At 37.7% G+C, this 11,605-nt stretch overlaps 1 protein-coding gene across 2 annotated transcripts in view; it reads left to right on the top strand.

Moving 5' to 3' along the window:
• Positions 1–3,732: 3,732 nt before the first annotated feature.
• ARFGAP1 (ADP-ribosylation factor GTPase activating protein 1) overlaps positions 3,733–11,605 on the top strand; it is a 17,017-nt gene continuing 9,144 nt past the window's right edge. For both annotated transcript variants that reach the window (XM_009893441.1, XM_009893440.1), the window contains exons 1-7: positions 3,733–3,792; positions 4,707–4,816; positions 6,335–6,506; positions 6,851–6,951; positions 7,721–7,807; positions 8,487–8,583; positions 11,239–11,295. In XM_009893441.1, the coding sequence (XP_009891743.1) occupies positions 3,733–3,792; positions 4,707–4,816; positions 6,335–6,506; positions 6,851–6,951; positions 7,721–7,807; positions 8,487–8,583; positions 11,239–11,295 (684 nt within the window). The remainder of the gene's footprint in view (positions 3,793–4,706; positions 4,817–6,334; positions 6,507–6,850; positions 6,952–7,720; positions 7,808–8,486; positions 8,584–11,238; positions 11,296–11,605) is intronic.

Genomic DNA, 11,605 nt, shown 5'->3' with positions numbered 1-11,605 from the left:
TTTTTTTTTTTTTCTAGAAAGGAGAGACCGGTGTGGTGGCTGGGAATCGGGCCATGTTCTGAGGGAGGCCTCCAGGACCCCGCTTGGATCCGGATACTGCAGGTGTGTGTGAAGAAATCGCCCTCCTCGCGTCCCCTGTGGAGCTTCTGGTAAGGCGGTTGCGCTTATGCGTACGCAAAACTAAAAGTATGCGACAGTCTGTGATAGATATTTGAAAGCAAACCTTGCCCGCTCCGTGGAGATGGGTGCTGGTGTTTGGTTCAAAGCCTTCCTTCAGCTGACGAGGCCTTTGTGGCCTTTTTGCCCTGGTGAGACCCGTAGGGAGCCATCAGGACCATGGTAGCGCACCGACCACGTCACCCGCTTAATCCTCGTATGCGGAATTGCAAAGTTCTTTACAGGTTGGCTGTGTGAATTTGCTGCTACATCAGAGGAGCAAAGTCCTGTTATAGCTCGTTTCCACTTACAAGTGTCTCGTTCCGCTTCTGCCTTTTTGCTTGCTTTTAGCAAGCTGAAGTTTCCTAACATGGAAATTCATAGGGTGCATGTCTAGTTTTTGCTCTGGAAACAGACTGGGAAATAAGAGGGTGAGATTGGTCTGTGTGAAGATGTCTATTTCCACCTGGGAACCCATAGTCCTAAATATTTATATTCTTAACATATTCCTAAACTAAACATTTTCTTTACTGCTCATGTCCACTTACATCAGATCAAAACAATGCATTTATTTAAGGTGTCTGCACAGTTGTTACTTCAGTATTTTCTCCTGAAACTTGAACAGCGCGGCAGCTGTGTCCAGTCAGCTCAGCTTCTGTGTGGTAAACAGTGATAATTTGGTAATTCACAACTTTGTGGGCAAATGTAGTTGAAAATAGACTAAGCACCTTTAAAGATATTACCTGTGAGAAGGCTTAGAGTGTGACTCTTTCCTTGTCCCCCGTTCCTTTATTTCCAGGTGATTTGGTGGGGGAGAGAAAGGCGAGAAGCTGGTGGCCTGAGTTACCTCCTCCTTTTCTTGGGTGACATAGTGTGGGTGAAGCTCTGCCTTCCCACCACACAGACGTGCTGGTTTGGTCAGGGCACTTTGTGCTTCTGGAATGAGCATGTGTTCAGACTGCGGTTGGCTAAAGTCTTTCTTTTAAAAAGTTTTTATCTAAAAAAAGCAGTTATGGCAGACCCAAAGGCAATTGCTTTCTCTGTTAGCTTGGATTTGGAGATGTGAAACTCATACTGTATGTAAGCACTGACATGGTGTGGATATTGACTGTGGTAGGGTGGATGTCCCTTTCTGTTGTGTAGAAAATTCCTGGCTTATGTGGAATTGGAAAAGGCTTTCCTGTTCAGCTCCAGCAGTGATCGTTTGCCATTGAGGCTGGAAGGCCTTTGTGTATAGTCTGCCTCTGTTTGTTATTCTGAATGAAACCCTGCTTTAACAACCTGGGAAAAAGGAGGGAAAATGGTAAAGGAAGGATAACAGTAAGGGCAAGCCAAAGAGAGGGACCTTATAACTTGTTGGCAATGGTCAAGAAGTCACTGGAGAAATACAGCCCCAAGGAAGGGGAGTTGGCATGCAAAGAGAATATAACAAAAACATCTAAGAGGAGGGCCTGAAGTATGCCCAGTTGTCTGTCTAGCTATTACTGCTAAGTAATTTACTTAATTTCTGTACTGCAGAGGGAGACTTTTCCCTTATCTTGCAAGTGACGAGTAGTGAAATTGAAGATGTGGACTTCGATTCATCTAAATGTGTTTATGGTCTCTGTTTAGGATATGAGCAAACACATTTTATGTGTAGTGCTATTTCCCTCCTCACATGCGTATGACTAAGTTATATAAAATTTAATGTTGTTATTGGAATGCTATTGGAGAAAGGGTTTTGTGATACAAGGGGTCACTTGTCACACTTTTGTTTCCATTTTGTGAAAGTTACACAATTTCCATTTGATTATTGATAAAAATAATTCTGTTCAGTTTTAATTTGATGCAGGATGACTGGAAGGTTTTACTCACCAATAATTACAGTAACCTTTTCAGTCTAAACCATTGTTTTTTTCACAACTTAACTGTTTTTGTCTAATACAAATTAATTAAGATTGAAAAGTACCATATTCTAAATGTCAGTGAAAACACTGGCCCTTAAATTACCCAGAATTAAGTGCTTGTCAAGAAGATGTTTACAAAGGAATAAGTGGTTTAGATAAAAGTCAGTGAGTTCTGCCACAAATAACTTCTGCTTTTAACAGTGATAATACATAGGTACAGTGTTGAGCTTACTTTTTTTTGAATCATGTTGTCTTAGCTGGTGGTGCGTATAAATGTATTTATTATACTGCTGTGCTTGCAGCTCACAGGAAGGCTGTTCGGCTTTAGAGATGTCTAAGAAATTGACGTCACATTCATACAAATTTAATGGTTTCTTACCTGTAGCATTTTTCTTTTTAAAATAGCCTTCCTTTTCTAAGTAAAGATATGTTCTCCCACCATCCCCTACTGGGTTGCAGTAATTGTATGTAACGCTTCGTCATTTACCTTCTAAAACTATTGAAAGATTGTTAATCCTTTTGATAGTTTAAAGACTTATAACTGTTTAGTCAAACAGTACAGTGAACAAGTGTCAAAGACTTGCATAAAGGTGTTTCTGCCTCTCAGATCAGTATTTGATCAGAACATTGACCTGTTATTTTTTTGCTTTGTATCTTGACTGACCAATAAGCTTGATATTTAGTAGTTGGTGCGGTTTCTGCCCAGCCTGGTGACTTCTCTGTCTCTTATTACATCTTAGAAACTCGATTTCTGGAGTAGAAATGAAAGGATGGACTGGAAGTAAAAAGGGAATAAATGTTGTTTGTTTAAAGTTAATTTAAATATTGTTCTACCAAAGTAGTTGGAAATGTGAACTCATTTTTTATCTAAATTGCAGTCTTACGCTGCACCCTACATTATATTTTTTTTAATCATGAGAGTTTTCTGTACTTTCAGTTTTTCCAGGCTGTGTACTGTGTGAGTCACTTTTTTTTTTATTCTTAATGTGAATTTTATCTGTAGCTTTACACTGCTCCCTGCTGCTGTGTTTTATGGTTTGTAAAAATTAAAGATGATGTGGTCTGCCAGTGAGACGTGACTGTCAGAATTAGAATTCTATTTTGTGTAAAAGCGCCCGATAATTGTTTTATTTTCTTAGAATTCAATTGATAAGCAAAAAATACTTCTGAAAAATCACATTTTTTTTTGTGTCTTCTAGTAAAGTGCTCTTTTAGCAATGTGTTTGGCACTCTTAAGTGTAAGAGCTTCTGCTATTTTTTGCTTAGGTCTCTTTAGTCCTGTGCATGTGATCCTGTGTAATCATACATAATTATAAAGCGCTTTCAGAAAGGGTAGCGGATGGGTCTGGGAGCAGCATCAAGTAAGAGTCTGTTTTGATACAACATATGCTGAAGAAGAGTTTCCATGTTGATCACCCCATGCCCCCTTTTCAGCTGTGGTTGAATTATACCTTTCCAGACAATGAATTAAGATGACTAAATTCTCCAAAATGTACAAAGTAAATGGAAAAGGAATGTTGAGGGTTTTATGGTGTGTTGTTTTTCCTCTACAGCTGGTTGTGATTCAGTGGTTTAGATTGCAAGCTCTTTTTCACAGGGCTATGCTTGTAAGGTACTGAACATCTTACCAATATCAAATCCCTGAATATGACTTAGTTTTTTCTTTTTCTTTTTCCCCCTTTGTAGAATCATGGCAAGTCCAAGAACAAGGAAAGTTCTCAAGGAAGTCAGAGCACAAGATGAGAATAATGTGAGAAAATTATAATCTTCTTTAGAATAGTTTTACAGAATTGAATTTTCTTTTTACCTACTCCAGATGTATGCTGCGGTCTACTGCAGCTATCTTTATAGCACTAGTATGGCTAACTAATAGTAATGTATAAATTTGGGTATCTCTTATTTATGTTAGTTCCAGTAACTATTATTCGTATATGTATTATAATACATTGCCACATATTTGGCACAAGTCTTTCTGAAGTTCTAGTAATGCTGTAACCCCTGGAGTCTGTTGAACAAGTGATATCTTGACAGCTTAATTAAAATGGTCTATTTCAAGCAGCTTGATTATACCCTACCTTAAATGTGGTAGCCCATGGAAAGGTTCATTTTTATTTATATGAATGCATTAAACCTTGAGTGGTGATTCCAATCATAAGAACTTAAGTTGTTGCACAGTATGAGCAATAAAGCTATTTTTAAGAAAAACCTCTGTTTAGATCTGCTATCATTCACTGCCAAACTGTAGTATGACTGAGTAAATGTTCCAAACTTAAAATGTTGCATCTTTATTTTGCCAAGGAAACCTCAAGAATTCAGTTTGGTTGCTTTCTCTTCCTACAGGATATTATGGAAATGAAATCAAGTTGAATTCTTTGCTCATTAATTTCAATTTGCTCATCTGTATTTCCTCACTGGGTTTTGGTACTCGGTACAGTAATTTTTATAATCCAAGTCAGGCAAGTTAATGAGTATTTCTTTCCATGCAGCATAAATAAATATTTGAAGGAAGCTTATGCTGTCAGGGAAGGTGTTTACAAACACTAAGAACTCTCACTTCTGAAATTATTTTCTGCATCTAAAGTTTTCATGATTTGACTGAAGCTGTACTTCACACAGACAAGAGATGACTGAGTGTTAGAGATAATTATTTTTTCTTTCTCGCAGGTCTGTTTTGAATGTGGTGCGTTTAACCCCCAGTGGGTGAGTGTGACCTATGGAATTTGGATCTGTCTTGAGTGCTCAGGAAAACACCGAGGCTTGGGAGTTCACCTCAGGTCAGCCTTTCAAGCAGACGATGGACTGAGTTGGGTTACCTCAGGGTGCATTATGGCTGTGAACAGAATTTATTGTTTTGGAGGGGTATAGAATGTCTCAATTCCAAAATTTCACTGGCAGTTTTGCTTCATGCTCCTCTCTCTCCTCTCTTTACTCTCTGTGCCTTGCCTGTAATTAGTTAAAGCATGTGCTGCACCAGGGCAGCTATGTTCTGCCCAGCTCTAGAAAGCAGCGTCGCTAGCTACATCTTGAGGTTGTGTGGTGCTCTTTGGTAATACTGCACTAGTCCTTGTACTCTGTTCTTTTAATCTTGTATAATCTTTATCGATTAAACTGAAGCAGTGCTAGAGCAGCTTGAGAGTTGAGCAAAAAAAGTCACAGTATGCTTACAGAATGTTTCTGTAGTGTATTCAAGTGTATAAAACAGTTTTATTCTGCTCAGGAGATTTTTTTTTTTCCCTAATATAAATGATAGTTTTTGTTTTTTCCAAGAAACATGCTCAACTGAGATGGGAATCTATGGAATAATAACTGTTATGTGTTCTGGAGACTCACAGTGTGTGTGTCTATATAATAGGGGCAGAGCATGGGATAGTTACTCAAATGAGAAGGGGACTGAAACTCTGGGAGGAAAATCACCAAAGCAAGGCAGCCATTCCGAAGTGCATGGTTATCTTTTTGAGGGGTGATTTGAAGCTCATTAGTGAGTAGAAATTGCATAGGAAATGAGAGTTTGGAACTATTCCGTATGTTACATGAAAGAAAAAATGAGATTTCTGAGATGAGGATATGGTGAAGGGTATTTCTTTAGGGACAAAAAGAAAGAAATCAGTCAAGATACAAGTTTTAAAGAATCTTCTTGAGGATGATGTCTCACTTTTTTCACCCTTGTGACCTTGTATTTAAGAATAGGGCACTGTTTGGGTTGGTTTTTGTGTTGTGTTGTTGTTTTTTTTTAATATAGTTTAATGAGCAGTAGCAAGAATTTATGGCTCAAAGGAGAGTTGAGATGCTAACTGCAGTCATAAATGCCGTGGCACGAGGTCATATTATAGGGCAGGCTATTTTAAACAGCTGAGCTATCAGTACCTGATGGTCATTATGAGCAGAAGCATGGAGTGGGACAGGAGTTGTCTTCACAGGTCTCTTAAGTGTAACTGTGAAAATAGACAGGAAAAGAAAATTGCAGAGTAAAGAAATACTGGAAAAGTTTCTTCTGTATAATGGGGTAGTTGAAGTTCTGGACTTGAAGAAAGCTGCTTTTTCTGTCAGTTGCATTCTGTTGACTGTGTCATTTAAGTGTCAATAAGTGGCATGATTTTAGCGTATTTCAGTGAGGATTTAACAGCCTTCTTATAATGATCTGTCTTGGAGAGTGTTCTTTAACACGTTGATACTCCCAACCTTTGAGAGAGGCTGCAATAAGCGCTTTTTTTTGTGTTTGTTTTTTTCACTGCTGATATAGCAGGAAATTATAACAAGCCGTGATTTTAATTTTTTTAAAAACTGCTTTTCAGTTTTGTACGTTCTGTAACTATGGACAAATGGAAGGATATTGAGCTGGAGAAAATGAAGGCTGGAGGTAATAGCAAATTTCGAGAGTTCTTGGAATCTCAAGACGACTATGATCCCTGCTGGTCAATGCAAGAGAAATACAACAGCAAAGCTGCAGCTCTTTTTAGAGATCAGGTAAGTTCAATTGTGTGTGTGTGTTCTCATCCCCTACTATCTGAAAATATCAGAGTACTTTGTAAGCACTCTTTATGAATCTAGTCTTTCCGTCTTCAAACTAAATTTACCTGTTTGAAGAAGATGCCTAAAATCAGTTGCCTGAAATAAAATCAGTGTTCAATTCAACATTACTAGCCTGAGATTCAGGAAAAAAAATCAGTTTCCTATGAAAACACAAATTAATTGATCTATGTAGCTGGCAGCAAATTGGGAAAATTGCTTGTCCTCACTTTACAGGACCAGTGTATGACTTGTATGAAAACTTTGACCTAGCATCCTGATTATTTTCCTACCTCTTCTAGGTAGCTACAGTAGCTGAAGGCAAGGAGTGGTCCATTGAAACTTCTCCTGCCAGGAACTGGACCCCACCTCAGCCTAAAACATCTCTCTCTTCCACTCATCGGTATGTATTCTTGTTCCCTAATGTTGATATATCAACAGCAGGATCAAAACCTGATGTTTGAAAATCTGCTGGTTTTATTCTGTTGATGGTGTTTTCTGAACAAGCATTTCTTTTGCTGAAGTTAAGGAATATGAGGTAGGAGGGCTTTAATTTCCGTAATAATTCCCACCTCTTCCACCTGAATCTTAAACTGGCAGAGACAAGTGAGCAAGAGCAGAGGGCAAGCCATACTGGTTTTATCTTGATTTGTAATGCACCTGAGACTAGTCATTATGTCAATCACACGTATTGTGTGTCACAGCCTTGCCTTAACTGTAGTGCTGTTCCAGTTCATGATTGAACGCACGGGAAGAAGAAACAGACTCTTTCCTTATGGTGCTAATTGCTAATGGGAGCGTCAAAGCTGGTCTGCAGCAGTTTTGTTTATCTGCTTTTGCATCTAGTGTTTGTTACTCTTTGCACTAAAGAATCAAGTTAACTGAAAAAGCAATTGTAAATCAAGCAAATGAGCGCCCCGTGCCTGGCCATCATCCAGCAAGTTCAGGGGCTAGCTGTAGTCTGAGTAGCACTGTCTGTGTCTTCATCTGCTCTTGCTTTATTCATTCAATACTCCAGTGGCTTTTAGCGGTTGCATTAGAGTTCCCTACTTGACAGAGGAAAGAAATAATCAATTTTGCACCTGAATTATGATGATATATGTCAAGCTGCACTGCTGAGCTAGTGGTTTTTGCTTTACGCAGTTTGATTCTTAAATCTTTCATTTCAGTAGTTCTGCTGGACAATCTCAGACTGCAACTGCCTCTTCTGACAAGGCTTTTGAAGACTGGTTAAATGATGATGTCAACTCCTACCAAGGGTAACGCAGTAATTATTAACTCTGAGTGCATGGCCCTCTAATGTAACAAAGACCAGGATGTTACGCTAAAGCTACTCAACTGTGATCCTGATTCACTAGTTAACTGTTACATCTTGTTTACTATTAAAATATTTTGATAACATATGATAAAGAGTAAGAGGAAGGAAAGGGCCTCTTAATGCAATTGTATAACAAAATGTTTGAATAGCATTGAAGAAAGAGCATGTAACTCAAAATGTTACTGTGGAGGGCTCCAGACTAGGGAATTTTTAGTGTATATAGTGTCTTACAGTGATTTGAGTTAAACAGGGGTATTTATAAAGCTAACACCGTTTTCTTCTTTCTTTGTTTTTCTCATTTTCATGTATCACTTTATTAGGATTTACTCAGACTTCTGATATCAGTGATCTGTTAGACCCGGAAAGTCATTAAGAACACGTTAGCTTGCATAGGGGACACTTCAATTTGCAAGGATTCACCAATGGATCCTTGTTGGTGTTGTGTCTTTATGAAGTGAGTGGTTTTGTATTTTGGGTGCTAGGTGCTTTATGACTTTTTTCCAGGTGTGTTTTAAAGTCTATTAAACAATTGCCATTCTTTCATGCTTTTCAGTTTTTGTTTAATGGTTTTAATGAAGGCATGCTAATACAGATACTGTTTATTCATTTTCTTATGGTAGTGGCCAAGAGAATCGCTATGTGGGGTTTGGAAACACAGTAAACCCTCCAAAAAAAGAGGATGACTTCCTGAATAATGCTATGTCTTCATTGTACTCGGTAAGGAAATACTTGAAGCTTGCTGTGACCTGAATTACTACTTTCCTTCATCTTATCCCCTGTTATGGGAATATAAACAGAGAAGAGAAACTAAAGACTGCAGGTAGATACAGAGGGATGTAGAGTATTGGTTGTATTCTCAAAGAGTGAAGAAGATACTGGTGGACTTTAAAAGGCAAAATGAAAGGAGAAACTTCAGCAAAACTTAGGAGTTATGTGTGGTATCAGTTCATAGAAATAATGAAATGAGGATATAGCAATGAATTAAGAACTAATACTCAACAGGGCTTGGAGGAAAAAAAAAAAGGAGAAATAATTACCTGTTGGGAATAGCAGTTAGGCTGGTAATGCTCTGAACAGATTAACCGTGTTAGGTATGTTCAACGGGAAACAACTGAAATGCGTGTGTACGTGGGTGCCAGAAGCCCTGAGCAGTGATGAAAACACTTTAAATACTTGTGACAGGGTGTGAAGAGATAACAGCATATGGTTGAACAGTTGTCATGATTCAAGTAGAGATAGTAAAAGATGTATTGTCAAAGGAAAATGGGAATAAAGTCGGAGGCAGTCAGGGACATATTGGTGCTTTGATAGGTTGCAAAGTAAAAGTGCTGAACAATATTTGGGATTTGGAGACACTTTGAAATACAGTAAGGTTTTCTACCAGGATTAGTGGCCAGTAGTCTTCTGTAGAGCCTCATCAGTCTAAATATCTACACCAGGTTATGTTGTTTGTTTGTATTAAACATATAATAATTTCACTAGAACATAATAGAAAAAGGTAATGCCTGTGCCTTTGAACAGTATTCCAGGTGATTCGACAGGTGCTTAATATAGGTCTGCTGAATATTTTCTAGGTACGTCATAGATTGGAGGCCAGAGAGTTCAGATTAGAAACCACATCTCTAAGGTATTGCAGATGTGCTAAGACAGCAAAGGAGAGATGACACTGTTGTCCAAGTTACTGTCAACTGTTATTGGAATACATGATCTTATTGAAACTTATGATTAAAATGCCCTCTTGTGACCACAGATATATACTACAGTGCAATTTTAAGTTGTTTATTATAGTGAGACTGAATATTTGCATGCATATTCATCCTAGTGAGGAAACTAATTTTCCTTCCACTGCATATGACTTTTTTTTCCCCACACGTGCTACATTTATATGTAGACATTATCTTCTGCTGTTACATATCAGAAGGAGCGTTTTCTTTAGGATTCACACCGACTATACTATCCAACTCATTCTGTAAAGAACAGATGTAATTGCAGTTTAGGTTTGTCGTGAGTCCCTAGAGACTCTGCATAGTAGTGAAACTATGAGACATATCACTTTGCCTTTTTTACCGTTGGTGATATAATTTTTTTTCAGTGTGTCAGCACAGGACAAGAAGGGCAATTAACGAAGAGACGTCAAAAGGATAGGCAAAAATATTTTTTTGCTGCTTTTTTTTAAAAGACATTCCCTCAACCTAAATATGTGGTGTAGTCAAATTAGATAGAAGGAGTAATGAGATAAAGATTCTAATATTTACAGGCTTTGTATATAAAAGGTAATATGTTACCAAAACATCCACAGCTTGATGGAAATCAAATCGATAAAAGGCAGTGGTAGATGTGGATATTAACCTTGCATTGGTAGTGCCATGTTTCGAAGATTCTGCAGCACAGTTTACAATTATGTGGTGATGATCTGCAAAGAAAAAAAAAAAACTTATCTCTGTTTCTTCATTCCTTATATGCAAGGAGAACCACAGATATGTTAAAGTTTATTTCTGTTTTTTATCCGTACAAGTATGGTGGGTTCCCCCTCCTTTGTTTTACTGGGCAGATTCTGGATGAATGAGTTACTAAAAAGAACTGACAGTTGAGAAGTGATTTTTTTTTTTAAATGATTTTGTTTTAAAAAAAATCATTAGAATCACTCTTCTGCTCCACTTTCTTTTAGCTGGTTTCTTAATCAGTATCTGACAATTGATAGTTAGAAGAAGTGTTTTCTGATTCATTACAGAAAAGTCTTCTAAGAAGTGGCCAAACCTTGATTGTGGTGGTAGTTTTCAGATTTTCCAAGAACCAATGGGGCAAAATAAACTTTGTGCTTTTGTTTTTAAAGATAAAATTTGTAGGAAACAAGCAGTTTGAAGCTTTATTATGAAGAGGAAAATTGCTGAATGGGCATTTTATGAATTGCTGCCTCATGTTTTTGAACACCGATTCTTTATTTCACTTCAGCTTTTTCCAGGCATACATTCTAGCTGCTCCTTGATATTTTTTTTTTGTTTTTATTTTTCCATCCAGTGCTTAGTTGTTGAAGAGCCAATCTCTGTTTACGAACGTTTTAATGTCTGTTTTTCATCTCTTACTTGCCGAGGGGGGGAGTAATTTTTTTCATGTAGCCATTTTCAGTAGAATAGCACCTGAAGCACTTGGGTTTGTTCAAATTGCAGCCATTTTGACACAAATAATGGAAGTTCATCACTATATTACGATTAAGTGAGAGACTGTAATTTTTGCTCTTACTAGCAAGTAATTCTTATTCCTACGGGACAAACTACTGGAGAACATTTTGACTTAATTTAACATGTAGCAGTGAACACTTGGTTATTCACTCCTATTCACACATAGCTTACAACATTCTTCCTTTCTTTAAAGGGATGGAGCAGTTTTACAACTGGAGCAAGCAAGATTGCCTCAGCTGCTAAAGAGGGTGTAAGTAAACAAAATGTATTTCAGCGTAATTCTTGTAAACTCAAGAGATTCTGTTAGTGTTCTAATAGGCATGTATCTTTAAAAGTATTACCAAGACAAACTAAACTCTGCTCTTTGTGTATCTTTGCCCATAGCATATGAATTAGATGCACAGTGAATGCAGTTCTCTGCCTTAACTATTTCTCATGTTTCTGAGTGGACATTTGTGTAAATTTGTCCACTGGATGTAAGTATCAAGAAAGAACTCAACTGCCATTTTTATACTCCCTTGAGAAACAAAAAAACTTGATTTGTAAAGCAGAAATTTCCA

Source organism: Charadrius vociferus, unplaced genomic scaffold (assembly GCF_000708025.1).
Source record: "Charadrius vociferus isolate BGI_N301 unplaced genomic scaffold, ASM70802v2 scaffold259, whole genome shotgun sequence".
Classification (NCBI taxonomy): domain Eukaryota; kingdom Metazoa; phylum Chordata; class Aves; order Charadriiformes; family Charadriidae; genus Charadrius; species Charadrius vociferus.
This window is presented reverse-complemented; position numbering and strand designations above follow the sequence as displayed.